The sequence below is a fragment of the Vigna radiata genome, chromosome 7 (assembly GCF_000741045.1).
Source record: "Vigna radiata var. radiata cultivar VC1973A chromosome 7, Vradiata_ver6, whole genome shotgun sequence".
Lineage (NCBI taxonomy): Eukaryota > Viridiplantae > Streptophyta > Magnoliopsida > Fabales > Fabaceae > Vigna > Vigna radiata.
Genome location: NC_028357.1, coordinates 48304527 through 48322778, shown reverse-complemented (window position 1 = coordinate 48322778; position 18252 = coordinate 48304527). Strand labels below are relative to the sequence as shown.

Here is an 18252-nt window from a genome sequence, read left to right as displayed (position 1 = left end):
TGACAATTCACGATTAAAAGATAATTTATTGATAAATTTTAAATTAGACAAAATTAATTTAAAAATCCAATATTACACACACATATATAATATTATATGAAATATTTTAAAAAAGAAGTGTATTTTGAATATTTTTTCAAATAAGCAATTCAGCCAGTGTAAAACAATGAATCGAAATTTGAATTTTTAGTAAAATATTTTCAGATTTAGCATTTTATTATATTTCCAATAAAATTACCTTTAATAATATATATATTTTATTTATGGTACAAAATAAATAATAATTCTATATAAATGAAAAAATGCCTTTTATGTAGTTTCATAATTATTAGAGTCATAATTTTGAGCATTTAATAAGTAGAAACACTCCATTAGTATAATTTTTTATCTTTTACCTTTTAACATTTCATCATTATTTATATCAATTACTTGTCTCTTTTCTCTTCTGATTTCTCTTAATATCTACACTAAATAAATATTAATTAATTTTAGTATGAATTACCAATGTAGGATGATATGATCTAAGTTTACGGTTCTGCATATGAAAAACATATATATAAAAGTGTGCATACATGTCATGTAAGAAAAGACCATTAACTCTCTCCTTTCCTGTCATGTACATGATTAATGCTTATAATATTCAGTATCTTGCATAAAGCTGTCTCTGTCTTCCTCTTCTCCTTGCTTCTTGCTCCTCTCCTTCAATATTCTTTCTCTCCTCCTGCAATTCTTTTTTATTTGGTTCTTTCTCGGTGATTGTGTCTCTTGTGCCTCTGTCACAAGTTTTGACCCAAGAACATGCTAGTACGTATGTTTCTCTGCTTGATTTTGTTCTGTTGTCTTATATTGCAGTTGGGTTTATCATTGTGCAACAAATCTGTTTTCAATTTTTAACCTTTCTGCGTATTAGATGCTTGAATTAGAGAGTGTATATCTCTACCCTATTGAGCGACGTGTTTGATTCCATTTGGGTTTGGTCTTTGCTCCTTTCAGAGGCAATGGTAGTTGCTGTGGATGTCAGACTTCAATCATTATCTCTATGATCTGTAAAACTTGCGCACTTTATATTTCAACCCTCAAATAATGCAATTTAAAACACTTATTTTTCGGTTTCAAGTCTCTCTCAATCGTTTTCAATTCATTCAGGCATGCCTTTACATTCATTTTGACTGAGGAGAACAGTCTTTTGCTTTGATTACTCTCTTTGCTATCAATTTCTCCACTTTCATACTTTCTTTTAACTAAGGTACTTGCGCATTCCTACAGGAAATGCTTACTGGTAAAGGGAAGTGAATTATTTATTCATATAAGTAGATTCTGTATCTGAATTTGTCTTGAATCAATCTCGGACATAATCATAAGAATCTGTGAATTATTATCGTATTTGACGGACATCTTGTGAATTGATGTTTTAATTTTCCTTCTCCAATTCCTTGTTCAGGTAGCATTACTCTTGCTGCTGTCGCTAAGCAATGAAGTCCGAGTCAATGGGCAGTGTGAGCATAATCCAGCACCAAAGCCAAGACCGCACACCGTGTCCATCCTTGAGTTTGGAGCGGTTGGGGATGGTAAAACATTGAACACTATTGCATTCCAGAATGCAATCTTCTATCTCAAGTCATTTGCTGACAAGGGTGGTGCTCAGTTATACGTGCCACCAGGAACATGGTTGACTAAAAGTTTCAATCTTACTAGTCATCTGACACTGTTCTTGGAAAAAGGTGCTGTCATTCTTGGATCTCAGGTATTTCACCTTTTTCTCTTTCTTTTACCGACTTTTGATCATTGTCCTTTTTACCGAGGATAGCACATGTGAGATATTTCTGTCTGGGGTTACTCTTTGTGATAAGTGGTTTTCCTTATTCTTGTTTTTCTTTTCCAATGCTATTGATGTTTTGGCAGGATCCATTTCACTGGGAAGTTGTTGATCCATTACCTTCTTATGGTCGAGGAGTTGAAGTTCCCGGGGGAAGATATCAGAGTTTAATAAATGGATACATGTTAGATGATGTGGTGATAACAGGTTTTTTCCACTCCCAGCATCTTTTCTTTTTCCTCTTAGCAACAGGTTTTCCTAAATTTTCCATCTTTTCCCTAAATTCTCATATCTTTGTGGGTTTTACTAGGTAATAGTGGAATCATTGATGGCATGGGATTGGCATGGTGGGAATTGTTTAGCTCTCATTCCCTGAACTACAGCCGTCCCCATATTATTGAATTAGTGGCATCTGATCATGTGGTAGTTTCAAATCTTACATTCTTGAATGCCCCTGCATATAGCATCCACCCAGTTTATTGCAGGTATGTTATATGTTTCTTCTAAACATCACTGTAAATAATACCTATTTTCAAAGCACAACTGATATTGTTTTGGTCATGTATTGCAAACAGCAATGTACATATTTACAATGTTTCAATTTCTGCTCCTCCAGAATCCCCCTATACCATTGGCATAGTACCAGGTGTGTCACATATTATGGATTATACATTTTACATTTAGTACCAGGTGTGTCACATGTTAACTAATTTCCATGCACTTTAATGTTTTCAGATTCTTCTGATCATGTTTGTATAGAGGATTGTGTCATTGAAACGGGTTATGATGCAATTGCCCTCAAAAGTGGCTGGGACGAATATGGCATTGCCTATGGCAAGCCAACTGAGAATGTACACATCAGAAGGGTGCATTTGCAAGCTTCTTATGGGTCTACTATTGCATTTGGAAGTGACATGTCTGGTGGCATTTCAAATATTCTTGTGGAGAATGTTTATCTTTACAATTCAAGGAGTGGCATTGAATTCAGAACTATGAGGGGTAGAGGTGGTTATATCAAGGAAATAGTCATATCAGAGATAGAAATGGAGAATATATACACTGCAATGGCCGCCACAGGTTATTGTGGATCTCATCCTGATGACAAATTTGATCCAAATGCTCTTCCACTTTTGGACCACATTATTTTCCAAGATATGATTGGCACAAACATCACTATTGCTGGAAGCTTTGCCGGTCTAGAAGAATCTCCCTTCACAAACATATGCCTTTCCAACATAAATTTATCTATAAATGCAGTTTCTTCCGTTCCTTGGGAATGTTCAAATATCTCTGGATTTTCAGATTCTGTTCTTCCCAAACCCTGTCCTGATCTCGAGACCCTTTCAGATTGTCTCTCCAATCTGAGTGTCAAGGGAAAAACTGCGGACATGTGATGTGTCAATAATCTTCTGTCGACAAAAAGGTTCATATTCTTCAATTCCCTGCTTGGAGGCCTTGAAAAAGTGATTAGCCATTGATATATCAGATAAAGCCACATTCTTTCAAATAAGACAGATATTGGGATCATTCATTTTTCCATCCTACGATTTCCATTCTTCCATGCTGCAAGCAGCACAATATTTGTTGTACAGCTTCATTTCTTCATTCATGTGTAATGAAATTTTGGTAGTACCCACAGGAGGACTCGATCTGATGATATCTTCACTGGTGCATGTCCTTTGAGATAATGTGATTTCACTCTAAAGCATCTGATGGATTTCCGTGAGTCTCCAATAAGGAAATTTTTATGGATGGTATAATCTTTTTAGGTAATTGAAAGTATTTGTAGCTAAAAGTCTCTCTCCATTGGGTTTCACTTTTTAAAAATATGATATAATTTGATATTCTCTATTAATACATTAATACGGTACCACAAGTTAATTAATATTAACATGTGATGTGTCAGTTGTTGTTTTTTTTCATTTTTTTATTGAATTTTTAAATTTATTTTTAAATTGTTATTTATCAAACAGTGTCGTTTCACGTGGCAAACGAGAATGATGTGATAGTATTATATGTTGTCATTATAGTGTTAAGTTAAAAATCTAAATTTAATATTTGTGTTTGTAAATGTACTCGTATTTATCAAAGATTACATTTAATTTTTATATAAATGTACTCATATTTTTATTAAAATTTAGGTTTTCTTATGTGTTTGTAATAAAATAAAATTTATTTAAATTTATATTTTATCTTAAATTTTATTTAAATTTTGTTTAAAAACTTTAAATTTCTTTATATTGATATTTTAATTACATCATACTTTAATATTATTCTTTATTTAAATTTATATTTCAAATAATTGTATTTAAATTTATAATTCTATACAGACATTTGAAATATAAATTTTATAAATTTATACAATTTCAAAATTCATTTACATCTCCTATGACAGATAATAAATGAAAATTTATATTCTTTATTTTAATTTTGTTTATATTTATATTAATTCAAATAAAAAAACATATGGCTTAATATTGTATCGACATAAATATATTTAAAATTTTAAAACAAAATTTAAATAAATTTCAATATAAAATTTAAATATAATTTTTTTTAAATACTTAATAAAAATATCATTATAACATTTATATAAAAATTAAATTTGATATTAGTTTTGATTAACATTTCAATCTTAAAAAAAATATAATTAAATTAAAAATTTTCACGTTAATTTTTTTTCCAACGTTAAAACATTCACTTAACACGTTTTAATTTAAAAAATAATTAAAAAGCACACACACTTAATAGGTGACTTAACATAATATAATATTAACATAAATAACTGAATCACATCATACTTTTTAAATATATATTTTTAAAAATAGACGCCTAATTGAAATCAATTAAAATATAGAAATCTAAGATTTTAAAAGATATGAAAATCATTTCAGTATTTTAACTTACCTAAAACTACACTTATGTTGTTTATCCATGTAAATTTTATAAGTACAGTACATGACTATCGGAAAATAGGCAATTAATAATAATTTTATAAATAATAAATTTCAGGTCACTTATCATTATGGATTGAAAAAAAAGATTGAATTTGGTTTTGGTTTTTCTTCTATTATGTTTTTTTTTTTCACTTTTAGGTTTATGTAGAAGGTTTTATATTTATAATAATAATAAAAAATTGTTCACGGTTATCACACCCCAATTAATGTTTCCTTTTAGTGGAAGCTACGTGTCAGGATTTTCTCTTGGTTAATGGAAGACAAGGTGTGCAGTGCAATTAATTTTCTGTCATCGTGATCCGTGCGGCGGCAGAGAGAATGAGAGCTTCTAGTTAGTGGAAGGCAAGTCTGTGAGTGGGCCGAACGGCCCATTTGGTGGCCATATTTAAAGTTGAACCTTCGAAAATTGGCACCACTTCTGCATGCAACCTCTTCGTCTTCTACCCCCAGAAATCCATTTTTCTCCTCCTTCTCCCTAGAAACCACCAACTTCTCTCTAGATTCTCTCTAGATTTCTGAACTCTTCTTCTCCTCCGATCACCCCACTTCTTTTAGATTAAATCTTCCTGGCGTCAAGACTTTCCAATTGCACCGATCAAAATCTGGTGTGGAGCACTTTGGACTCTTGAAGCCTTAAGAGTGACCACTTGAAGAACCTAAAAGCTTAGCTTGGATCATAAGGTAAGGGAAGCTTATAAATTTAATTATGATTATTTTGTATGCATGATTTTGTGAGTTATGCTTGCTGAATGTATGATCTTGTTGTTGAGAAATGCATGTTTGATTTTTGGTATGAAATATGTCATAAAGTTATAAAACTTAGTGAAAATATGAATCTGTAATCGAAGGGTCATTAGGACCGTTCGATTTCCTCTTAAAACAATTGATTTGGTACCTTTGTGTTGAAACTTAAATATCTTACTTGGTTATCCGTTCGGAATTAACCATTAAAGGACGTCCGGTCTTATACTGAACGTCCGGTCTCGAAGTACTTGGTCATAGGCCGAGTATTTGGTTTCATATTAACCATTTAGAACGTTCAATCATACACTGAGCGTTCGGTCTATATTAATTATGTTTATTAAAAAGTGCTAGGTCTTATACCAGTACTTGAATTCTAAGAACATCCGGTCATAAACTATACGTTTGGTCATACAAGTGTTTAGTATTAGACTGATACTCTATTTCCGAAGCATTCGGCTTCATATTATTGCTATTGATTGTTTTAAGAACGTTCGGTCATAAACCAAGCGTTCGGATTTACAAATATGATATTATGTTTGAGCATTTGGTCATAGACTAAGTACTCGATTTGATATTAATTATCCTTCTTGGAAAAACGTTCGGTTTATAATATTATTTATTTGAAAAGTGTGCGGTCTTACACTGACACTTGATTCCTCACAGAGTATTCGGTTTTGCACTGACACTCGTTTTTATTGAAGAGAACTTCTGCTAGTCGTAAAGGCATTTGGCTAAAGTCAGTCATAAACTTGGTATTCATTTCCTTCCAAGAATGACTTATGTTGTTTAGCGTTCATTCTTCTTCAAGAATAAGTTTACCTGTATTGTTTTCAAAAGTGTTCAGTTTTATCCTATGCCAGACCGTCTGGTCAACTATTACAACTCATCGTTTTATTCAGTCTCTTGTTCTTTGACCGTTTGGTCACTTGTTGAATTTCTATGATACTCAGTTTTTCTCATTATTATTCGATCAATTTGTTGATAGTATAAAAACGAAAGTGGAATTATTATTCTGATGCTAAGAGTATTCCAGGGAGGAATATCTCATGATTTGGAAATTGATTTAGTGGAGTATGACTATGGTCAGACTCGGGTTTTGTTCTATCCTGATATTCCGTGATTACGTCTTCTGAGGTAGAGAAGGGTAACCCATGTGTCGGAATGACAGGAGGTCCTTTAGCTTAGTATTTTTATACTGAGGTGGTTCCACTGGACTAACCTCGGGTGGCAGTCTGTTGAGTGTATCCCAGCTAGGTCCACCCGGGTGCAAAGAGCAGCGAGCTACATAGTTCATACCCTCCAGAGAGAGTCTAGATAAATTGGTTATATTGATGTTTGGAAATCTTGATGCATGCGGATTATTGAAATGTTTTATGTGTATGTGAAAATGATTAATTAAATTTACATAAGCTTACCCTTATTTTCCTGTCTTGCTTATGTTGTCGTTAGGTATTTGGCCGTTCAGTTTGTTTTCTTCACTGTAATGATCATCTTTTTGGGTGTGAGCAGAGGGTGATCGAGAAGATACTCTGGAAGATGCCCTGCAGACGGAGCAACCTATAGACGCTATACTAGAAAGTTGTGCAGGACCGTCCGTACCATAGTTTAGGATTTAATTTCACCTCTTATATATATATATTTACGTCCGGTTCGTTATTGTGGTAAAACCGTTCGGTGTAGTTACCCTTTTGTATTACCGTTTGGTCTGAGACTGTTATCATAGCCAATCGGTATTAGCCTATATATTGTATTATACTTTTATTCTCAGTATAGTTTTAATTCCATATGAAATTTCATATTCTCATTCTTTCTGTGTTGCTCTTTATTCACTGTTCTCTATTATTATTCATGTTAACTCCTTAAATAAATTATAACTTTTGTTATAGATTTATTTGGAATATTACAACGGTAATCTTTGTTAAAAGAAATATTATTCGCCAGGGTGTAATTAGAAACTATAAATAAGAATAACATATTTACCAAGATTAGAAACAAGTAAATTACATGAATTAAAACAAAAATTAAGATATTTGCAAGAAAAAACTATTACTTTGATATCCTTTAGCCTAAGTATAACACCGTGTTTTTCTTATTCAGTTTTGGTTACGTATAATGATTGTGTTGTTATCCAATCGTATTAGAATTTTTTTCAATGATCCACACAATAATTTTATTAAATATCATCATCATTAAAAATGCATAACTCAAATTCTGATTGGAATTTAATTTTCTTATATTTTTTAATATATTAAAGCTAATTAGTTGAATTATTTTTTATATTGAAATATGTAATAACTCTTTTTGGCAATTATAGTTAGGGTTTTTATGTTGTTATTGTACTGTGTGAGAATGGTGGTGTGAAAATGTTTTGGAATGAGTACATTAAAAGTATAGACTGTTTCAGAAGTTCACCTCCACTTCACTCTAATTAAATCAATTCTGAGTATTTTACATTAGATATTGAATACTCATAGAGTTTAGGATTCAAATTCCATCCAAAATTTTAAGATATATATATTTTTTTATAAAAATATTGAGTTTTATCATCTCTATCCAATTGAATGTGATACTTAAATTCATATTTAATATATATATATATATATATATATATATATATATATATATATAAACAAATTCTCTTATAAATTTACATTATAAATTCTATAAGCAGAATATAAATTTAAAATATGGATTATACATTTAGAATGAAATTTGTATTACAAATTATCTTCAAAAATTTGTATTAAGAATTATATAATTCCAAAAGTAAATTGTATAAGAGATTTTACAATTCAAAATACGTAAAACTAATATTTTTGAATTCAGAATTCTTTAAATTGAATATTTACAAATTGTACCGGAACTAAAATTTCAATAGAAGTATAATTGGAATTTAAAAAGTGTAGGGGTGCAAGAAGAAAACATGGGAAGAAATTCCTTAATTTGAGTTGGATTGAACTTTATAAAGTCCATATTGAATGAACAGCATAAAATGGAGCCCAGTGTTAATGGACCCTTTTTGTTGTTAAAAAATGTAGATGAAAAATAGTTAAAATAAAACCGACCCGACCCACAGCTAGTTTGTTTTGTTTCCCTCTCTCTCTCTTACTGCGAACGGGAACCCTCTTTCGTCCTCCTTGAGACTTGCGGGCTTCGACTGTTTTGGGTAATGGCTTCAACGGACGTCAGAGGAATTTTGACAGCTTTCAATCCTTCTCTGGACTTCTTTGCTATAACTGCCGGAGACGGTCGCGTCAAGGTTTTCTCTCTCTGTCTCTCTTCTAATCCTTTTACTTCTTCAACTGTTAGTTAACTTGTTCACACATCTCAACAATTTCTATGCATAGATATGGGACACGCTGAGTGGCCAGGTTCAGACCGAGTTCGCAGATATTGCATCAACTCATTCAACAACTACGTCACAGAACAAATCCATTAACGGCCATCTCGCACTAGATTATACCTGCATCAAGTGGTTCTCCTTCGAAAGAAAGGTTCCTTAATTTTTTTTGCAATTATACGTGCGTGTATGTATATATTTGTGTATGTATGTGTATGAATGCATGCATGTATGTGTTATTTCTTTTATAATTTTATATATGTAATATTTATTTTATAATGATATGTATGTATGCATACCTCACATTTTAATTATTGCAGAGGAAACGGAAGCATGCATCCTCGTTGTTAGTACTTGGAACTGGTAGTGGTGATGTTCTAGCACTTGATGTTGATGCTGGTCACTTAAGTTGGAGAATTACTGACTGTCATCCCGGGTAAGTTATAACATTTTATTCTCCGTTTTAATGATCTTAGATATGATAGCTTATGTTTTAAATATCCGGTTCAAATTGAAGTTACTCCTTGGAAATCGACTTTTAAGATTGACATTAACCGAGCAAATTATGAAGGTGGCATTCTAATTTTTGACTGGAGAACAACACCAGAAAGAGATGCTTCTATATTATGTTCAATTTATAATTATTACCGTATTTGAATGGATGGGTTTACCTAATGCTCTGTATATTTTAAAATTTGCAACTCCGCGAAAGTTGGAAATGGTGTCTCCCAGAAATGTAAATTCCTGGATTTTATGGGTTTTAGTTCCTAATTTCTCTTTCTTATTTTGTTCAACTCAACTGCAGAGGTGTGAGAGCCATTGCATCTTCAGCAAACGTGTCAAGCATTTATACAGCTGGTGCAGATGGGATGGTATGTGCGATAGATTTCATGACAGGAAACCTGTTGGAGAAATTTAAGGCTTCTACCAAGGCGGTGTCCTGCATGTGTGTTTCTCCAGGTATTTATCCTCCGTAGCTTTTGTAGAAGTCTTGGTTTTTTGGGTAGGACCAACTGAAGCTAATTTTTTTCTGTCTAGCTGAGTTAATCAAAATTAGACACTGTACGTGGTGTGTGGTATAATTTCATTGAGTTTTCCGTGTGATTCTTTAAACTTCTATAGTCTAGTGCGTTTTATTTGACCATAAAGTTGCCAATAGAAAGCTCAAATGTAATTGTAAGGTCGATGATCCAAATTTGGTTAGGTTGACCATCTACAAGGAAGTTAGTTCTTTAATTATTTTTAAAATTAGCATGAGCTATATCATTATCAATAATTCATGAGCTTGAGTGAGCCAGAAGGATTTCAGTTAATCATGGTTTTGATGAATATTCAATCTTTAGGGTATTGATAGTACTATTTTTATTACTGATTTTGGTAATTGCTTCTTTACTTAAATCAGATGGAAAGACATTAGCTACTGCAGCTGCACAATTGAAGATTTTTAACTGCTCTAATCACAAAAAGATTCAAAAGTTCTCTGGTCATCCCGTGAGTCTCATATATATTTCCCTATTTACATGCATATACTCTATGAGCACGCAAGTAATTTGCGCTAAGAATAAGCAAGCCTTTTTCTTAAAGTTGTCTGTTATTATTTTATTGTTTGCATAACGTCGTCTTAGTTTTGTTAACAGGGTTCTGTTAGATGCATGGTTTTCACTGAAGATGGCAAGTATATCCTCTCGTCCGCTGTTGGTGAAAGATATGTTGCTGTTTGGAGGATGGATGGTCCTAAAAAGCAGTCAGCTAGTTGTGTTCTTGCAATGGAGCATCCTGCTGTCTTCCTTGATAGCAGGTGCATTGATAATGTGGAGGATGACATGCCTGGCATATGTGTTTTGGCCATTTCAGAAATTGGCATTTGTTATTTATGGTTTGGTAATAGTATTGAACAACTGCGTAATGCAAAAGCCACAAAAATATCATTATCTTTAGAAGACATGCCCTCCAGAAATTACAGAGGAACTCTGCCAGCAATATATGCTGCAAAATTACAAGGCATCCAGAAGCCAGCCTCTGGGCAAGTTTTTCTTGTTTATGGGTTGCTTGTAAAGCCATCATTCAGAAAAGTTCTTGTGCATTCTGGTACAGACGTAAAGTTGAATGTCTCTCGTGATGGTGTTCTTCTACCAACAAGTCAAGCTCTCGTCAAATCTAAGAAGGGAACAAATGCACAAACAGGTAGGACATTGTGTGTTTAATTAACTCTTTCTAACTAGCATTCTCTTATTTTGACTATTTTTATCCATACAAAACTATTTGAAAAGTTTGAGGTATTAGGTGGGAAACCTAAAACTTGTGTATATTGCAATCTTCTTCAGTGTTTCTTTGATGTACACGATTTTTCTATCTGATCCTATATCTAATTTTGAACTTTTCTCCCAAAATAAGCTGATCTTATTTCTTGTTAGCTCTATTCCCAATCCTATTGTAGGTTACTAACTGCTGCTCCTATATTGACAGTTATTGCACTAGACCGAGCTAATGCTGAGGATGCCTTGCTTCCAATTCCTAAGGTTTTTAATTCTCAAGAGAACGAGAAAGAGAAAGCATTTCAAAAACCTCTGGACAAGGATATAATTGATGATTTGTGGAGAAATGACGAGTCTGTTGAAATGGAAGGTACTGATATAATCTTTTCTTGAACAAATGCACGATTGATTAATGCTTCAATTGTAGCTGAGACTGGACTTATCTCTTTCGGTTTATCACCATATTATCTTTCTGAGCAATAAATTAAACACTTTCACTATTTTCCTCAAAATGGAATTTTTAGCTTAATATGTATGTTGACAAATTGGTACAATCTGGAAATTTCATTTGCCTAATAACAAGTCCACCCTGCATGGACTCTACAGAGAGTAAAGTAAGAAAGTCATAGGTTGAAGTAATGGAAAGTTTCTGACGTGGTTGATTAATTTCTAGGTATTTGTTTGTGTTTACATATCTGAGTGATATTCATTACTGTTTGTTGCAAAACAGCGGTTTCATATATTTTTATTCGTTCATAATTTTAAGAGACGTTTTGTAAAGGAATGCAATGCAATGCTATTGCATGCTAAGAGCTATCTAATTTTGTAAATACCTCATCTTCAACCTTGTCAGTCAGTTGGTGTGAAAACTGTACATATCTCCTTATGTGCGCAATATTGTTTGTTTTTTAACACAAAAATAACACAATCACAATAGAGAGACATCCCAATTAGGTCGTGTCTGCCACTAACAATTATCTGGAACACACCATAAATTTACTAAATAAATGATGAAAGAAAGAGAACAAGAAAAATTTGGGGGAGTGGCATAAACCAAGCCCATGAAAACAAAGATCAAGTAAATTTATAGTTGGGAAGATCAATCCTGTTCTAGTTAAAGTCCTCACTAAAACCGGGAATTAAATCCCACCAAAAAATAGTCCTGTTATAGTAAAACCATGAGAGGCTAGCTTGTCTGCATAAAACTCCTTATAAGTTGAGGAGTTTTATGATTGCTTATGAGTTGTAACATCTTTCAACTTCCAATCAATATGGTAGAGCATTCTTCCATTGTAAATAACACTGGCTTATAGGCATTTTTAATATAATTTGCCTGTCTTATGTTCATTGCGGTCACTAAGTATGATCTAGAATAGAGGATGCACTGACACTTCTTTTCTGCTTTGCTTAATCTGTTATTTTACCAATCTATGCAGATGATATGGCCCATAGTGAGGCTGATGAACTTTGCATGGAGGACCAGCTAAAATCACTGGGGATGCTTTCCGGTGAAAGTGAATATGCATCAAAAATTGAACTTTGCTCTAAGTTGTTGAAGGGTATTGATGTGGATGCTACTGTTCCAGCGAAAAAGGTTAGTTTGAGTCAATGTGACTGTCATTTAGAATTGCTTTTGGTTTATATTAATTGTCATTGTGTTATATTAATTGTCCATATTTTTTAAAGGTAGTGCGTAATTGTTTATGTGCCTAAAATTTTAAGATCCATTCATTAGATAAGAGCAACTGTTTTGTCTATGGAGCCAAGCAAAGCATTCATGCTACTGGAAGCGTTACTGGCTGCATGGGAATCAAGGTTTGGTTTCTATTCTTGGGCTTTCATCTGAAATATTTCTTGCTTGCTGGAATGCTCTCAATTTTCTCTTGTTTGTTCATTGTTTTATCACTATATTAAAAGAATGAATGTTATTCCTGGAGTGGTTTTAAGTTATGGTAGCTTTGGATGTCTACTTTCTTCCCCCACATAGAAATGGAAAGCAATTGTTTTGTGAAGCTAGAATAGGAATGGGAAAGTATGGAAAATAGGAGATATCTCTCTTCAGAGGATTTCCCCCTCACAGTGGATATTTTCTTTTACAAGGAGCAAAAGCTCAATTCTCTAATGATACAAGACTGAATGCCTCTTTCCTGAAATCCTTCTTTGGTTCATGTGATGTTCTAAGGGGTAGCATTCAAAAGCATGATTGATAGTTGTAGGAAATACAATTCTATGGATTATATTTTAATGTTAGCTTGTAGTTGTGTCAAGGAAGATGCTAGTTAGCTAATTCCTGTTTGGTTTCAGAAATCATATTGTTTTGTTAATAAGCACAAAAATACTGCTTGTTTTCACTTTTTTTTTTCCTGTTTCAAAATATTTGTTGTACAGACAGTGGAAAATAGCAATTGTGATATCTTTCACTATTTCACAATGTATTTTATTCTCTCGACATTGGTAAATTTTTATTCAACAGGTCATCTAGTGGAAAGTACATTCTTCCATGGATATACAGCATATTAGTGAATCATGCTCAAAATGTCATTGCTGAGGAATCTGATACACGTACGCTTGATACCTTAGACAAGGTATGATAGATTGAAATTTCCATTTATTTGCTTATAATCAACAATCTGAACTTTAAATTCATCATACTCTATTTTCTATATAGAATTCAAATATGCTTCTTCAAAGTTAGTCCTGTAGCTTCTTCTGTTATTCCTTCTTGTATGACAAACGCTTCGTTAAGAAGTATGATGTGTTCTACCTATGTTGACTTTCGTCATATGGTTGTCTTAGTTGATGTTATTTTACAGTAGAAAGACTTGAAAGATAATTGAATGGCCAAAGGATAAGTTAATTTAACTTTGCTTGGTTAAACATATATTTACTACACGTAAAAATAATTTCTTAATAAAACTAAGGCTACTCTTTGTTTCTTCTGGTCGTTCTGATTTTCTGGGGACTTCTGATTCTGTTTGAGCGACAAGGCATACGGCTTTACTTTGATAAATGTTTGAGAATTTGAATTGTTTTCTGCCTCTTTTCAGATTAGCAATTTTAGAGGGGCAGCTCTTCAGCCTTTGTTACAATTATCAGGTCGTCTCCAACTGGTGACATCACAGGTATAGTCCCATTTTCTAAATTAGTTTGCCCGTCTGTTGAATGTTATTGGTTTTCAGGGGCCTTAATAAATTTGCTTTCAGATTGACAAAGCCTCCCAGACTATAAGCCATTCGGTGCATGGACTCCAAACAGAAGAAAGTGAAGATGAAGATGAAGATGAAACTAAGGATGAATATTATCACGAGGGAGATGACACTTCTGAAATAAGTACTGATGATGAAAGCTAGTCTGATTTTTCATTTTATTGAGGTAATTACGTAAAACGCTTTTATAACTTATGCATTTTGGTTATACGAAAATTGATACAGTGTGTTTGGATTGGAAGTGAGGAACCCAAAATCTTGGAGGCATCATGAAAAACTGGAAGCAACTGTGTTGCTCTGTCTTTAATGTAGAAAATCTGAATAATTTTTGGCAAAAGTGAAGCCAAACCAAACATAAATTGTGGTCGAATAAACATTTAAAGTTTTTAACTTGAGTCTGGAGTTAAATTATGGTTGACAATGATGTATGGTTTTCTTTTGCCACTTGTTTGCCAATTAACCTTTTCCACGCAATTATTTCTTAAAACTCAAGGAGGATCTTAGTCATGTTCTAGGGTTGGGAGTAGTTGAGATTGCCAAGCTAAAATACTTGGTGTATGTAAATTTTTATCAACCTAAATTATACTTTGCTTCATAAAAATGATTATTTTGCGATAGGTGGCCACTCTCTAAAGTTGTTTCTTTGAACTTTGGAGAACCAATCCCAGTATTGAATGTCAAACTGTCAAAAATATTTGTCTGTCGCGTCCTTATCTTATTTCTTTTGTTTTTATCTTAGAAATTATGGTATTGTCTCGTGATGTTTATAATTGTAGCTATCATAAGTCTATATATGCATATTAATTGGACTTTTTTCTTGGAAAACTAGTAATTGGAGTTTTACTATTAACTTTTAACAGGTTGTCCCTTTTGCGGCTAACAAAGATAGAGGAATTGCGGCCGACAGAGATATAGAGGAATGGAAACTGTATTTCATCCAGTCTCTTCACAATTTTGTTGCTATATATAGATAGATAACTCCTCAGAAAGAAATTTTGGTGTTACCCACAGAATTAGTGAAAATGACGCTGCCCCTAGTTTATGTAATTTCAGTTTTTGCACCGATAAGTAAAAGTACACGAACATAGCTCGGGCACATATTTACATGTTTGAAGACATACTCAGCTTGTAATGATTAGGAGTTTGTATAAACCGGATCTAGAACATCTTTGAATATACAGTTATCTACCTGAACATATATCTTTCGCTCTCACGAAACGAATCCATAATACAATTTTCTATCCCAGAAGTTAGGAATATTCTCCATTCTCGGATCACATCCAAACTAAAGTATTAATGTTTTTGTCTTCATATTATATTTTGTGAATTCTCTTCCGGAACACACTTATCAAGACATATATGAAAGCACAATAGACTCTCTTTAGTTTTTGTAATCATCTCTTAGCATTCTAATTTCTGACTACACAATGCAACAGGCATTCGGATTATCATCGCTGAACATTGAAGCGATGTTTACATTGCCGTTTTGGTAATCTCCACTGTAGTGTTCTATGCAATTGTAATGTGTGTGCATTGATGGTGATCTAACGTATTCGTATTCAGTGACGTGCGACGAAGGCATGTGTGTATTATAGCTGTGTGTCACATACATTGACGGTGACGGCTCTTGCAGAAATACAGGGCCATTATCGTATCGGTGCCAGTGCTCGGCATGGTTGTGGCCAGAACTGAATCTGTTTGCGTAGTTAGACGAATCATGGTGTGTCACATGAACCTGTTCTAGATCTTCTGTTCTTGTGTTATTCTGCCACTTCCAGGCTGCGTTGTGCTGTTTTGGTGTAGGTATGAATGATGATGGTGTTGCTTCAGGTGGTGGTTGCTGTGGCGGTAATTCTAATGGGTGGCTTGCTTGAGGTGGTGGAGCTTGTGGCGGTGGTTGCGCAGTATTAGGGGCTGGTGCATTTCCTTTTGGTTTTGATTCTGTTGGTTTAGACGGAGGTGTCAGTTCAATACTAGAGCAAATTGTGGCATTCTTCTTTGTCTTCTTAATTGCTTTGACAACTTGTTCTGGATCTGCCCACCCAACAATTGTGAGCTTTTGTCGATTTAAGTCAACATGAAGATCATATATACCTGCAAAGGGAGAAGATCACCAAATAAATTGATGGTGTAAGTGCGTCATATGAAAGGGAAATCGCGTATGTATATATATAAATACCTACCATGAATGCCATTTAGTGCCTTCTTGATCTTCTGCACGCAACCCTTGCAGTCCACCCTGACTTGTATCTGTGTAACGCGAGGTGCCTGCATTTGACGGATTAGCCAGATAGTGCTTGCCATTTGTTTAAATTTATCGAAAATGAAAAAAATATAAAACCAAATATTACATTCTTGGGTATTACCTGTGACTCCTCCCGAGCCATGGAGCTGTAAAATTAGAGAAAGAATGGGATGTGTTTATGTTTTAAGGAAGTGGATAACGATGGAGAACCTGTGCATGGAATCTGTTTATACATGCCTTGCACGGGCAAGGAATATGCTAAAGGCAAGGGAAGCGGGAAATGCAAGGAATCATTGTTTGATTGATCCACGGAAGAGGGGTGATGATTCAGGAAAGAATTCAGAGATTCTCAGTGGATATTTGTAAACTGTGATGCCCAATCTCACTGTTATCTTTAATTGAGTGACGCGGAAGATAGATGTGTGAGGCTTGAGACATATCCGAATACCAACACGGTCTCAAACCTTAACCAGCATGCCTTGAATATTCATATTTTTGTTTGATTAAGTGAAAAAGGTGGCTTACGTGCTCAGTGCGAACTTATAATATATAAATCGAAAATTCTTGATGTTAATACCATTACAGCATCATATGAGTTATTTCTTATTTCCGTTTACAACCATCCAAACATATGTTTTCACAACAGAAATGAGTTATTTCTTATTTCTTTAAGTACATCGGAATTCATGTAAAGGTAAAAAACAAAACGCTCTTCACCTCTGTTACTACCAAAGTACAAGTATTTTTGCCAATCCACTGCCCCTTTTGGCTATTAATACAGCAGGGGCTTATTAAGGAATTCAAGTATTTGCAACCATTCTAAACAACCCTATAGTTGCACACTGTTACTAAAAATTTGAATAAATTTGTATATCTTATGAAACATGAAACAATAAATAAACTAACAAATAAATGATTATGCATATACTTGTGGATTCTCCAGCAGGTATGACTCCACAACTTTGTAAATTGCAATAGTGCTCTCCCTTCCTTCCTTTAGTTCTTCCTCTTTAACATCAAACTCCCCAATGGTATTGTAATTGCTAGTCATTTTGCAGAGGCAACCTCCATCACTAGTGGCCTCAAACTTTACCTCATAACCTATAGACTCAAGTCTGTCACCTAAAGGATCCCCTTCAATCATAGTGTATTTGCAAACCAAGTTTTCCTTATCAAGCACATCAATCCTGTGTTTCAGATATTTGAAAGGGCTAGCTGCATAAAACAAATGCATAACAGGTTAATTAAAAAACATAGAGAAGTAATCTTCTTTCAGTTCAGAGTGTCTATGTCAATTTGGTTGCCAACCTTCATTGAAGTTCACTTGTTCAATGCTTCCAGCTTCTCCATCACCTTGGATTACATTCACATCTTTTACAAACTGAGGTAAGAGCTTTGGAAGCAAATTCTTGGAGTCTACAATCAAGGCCTTGAACATGCGTGATGGGGCAACAGTGGAAGAATATTCCTGTGTGTAGGTTGTGATTCCCATGTTGAATTTTGTAGATTGCAGAAATCTCAGGGAATCAAATTTCTGAATGATAGATGGTAGCTGATGTTAGATCCAGAGGGAAGGACTTGTATTTTATAGGTCCAGCAATACCTATATGAAGTGAATTTCTTGGAAACGAGGCCTTTGATTGAATTGGATATGTTTGGAACTTAGACTTAAAAATAATAAAATGGAGA

At 33.7% G+C, this 18252-nt stretch overlaps 4 protein-coding genes across 6 annotated transcripts; 2 read left to right on the top strand and 2 right to left on the bottom strand.

The window, feature by feature from the left end:
• Positions 1–588: 588 nt before the first annotated feature.
• Positions 589–3671, top strand: LOC106765693 (probable polygalacturonase). 2 transcript variants are annotated; one of them, XM_022784045.1, is made up of 7 exons: positions 589–804; positions 994–1146; positions 1442–1744; positions 1903–2023; positions 2127–2301; positions 2392–2462; positions 2552–3671. In XM_022784045.1, exons 2-7 carry the CDS (start codon positions 1084–1086, stop codon positions 3208–3210), a joined length of 1392 nt encoding a protein of 463 aa, XP_022639766.1. In that variant the 5' UTR covers positions 589–804; positions 994–1083; the 3' UTR covers positions 3211–3671. The 2 variants fall into 2 exon arrangements, with proteins under 2 accessions (XP_022639766.1, XP_014505879.1); XM_014650393.2 differs by lacking the exon at positions 994–1146 and having other exon boundaries at positions 591–804.
• Positions 3672–8596: 4925 nt separating this feature from the next.
• On the top strand, positions 8597–15531 carry LOC106769477 (WD repeat-containing protein 43). The gene is made up of 13 exons (XM_022784042.1): positions 8597–8776; positions 8865–9011; positions 9178–9293; positions 9663–9817; positions 10260–10348; positions 10495–11041; positions 11324–11482; positions 12549–12706; positions 12848–12927; positions 13586–13697; positions 14160–14234; positions 14316–14484; positions 15177–15531. Exons 1-12 carry the CDS (start codon positions 8687–8689, stop codon positions 14460–14462), a joined length of 1875 nt encoding a protein of 624 aa, XP_022639763.1. The 5' UTR covers positions 8597–8686; the 3' UTR covers positions 14463–14484; positions 15177–15531.
• Positions 15532–15719: 188 nt separating this feature from the next.
• On the bottom strand, positions 15720–17080 carry LOC106769478. 2 transcript variants are annotated; one of them, XM_022784043.1, is made up of 3 exons: positions 16685–17080; positions 16502–16586; positions 15720–16412 (listed from the first exon to the last, which is right to left on the bottom strand). In XM_022784043.1, exons 1-3 carry the CDS (start codon positions 16703–16705, stop codon positions 15739–15741), a joined length of 780 nt encoding a protein of 259 aa, XP_022639764.1. In that variant the 5' UTR covers positions 16706–17080; the 3' UTR covers positions 15720–15738. The 2 variants fall into 2 exon arrangements, with proteins under 2 accessions (XP_022639764.1, XP_014510597.1); XM_014655111.2 differs by having other exon boundaries at positions 16502–17080.
• Positions 17081–17197: 117 nt separating this feature from the next.
• On the bottom strand, positions 17198–18252 carry LOC106767563 (pathogenesis-related protein STH-2). The gene is made up of 2 exons (XM_014652485.2): positions 17872–18252; positions 17198–17778 (listed from the first exon to the last, which is right to left on the bottom strand). Exons 1-2 carry the CDS (start codon positions 18053–18055, stop codon positions 17480–17482), a joined length of 483 nt encoding a protein of 160 aa, XP_014507971.1. The 5' UTR covers positions 18056–18252; the 3' UTR covers positions 17198–17479.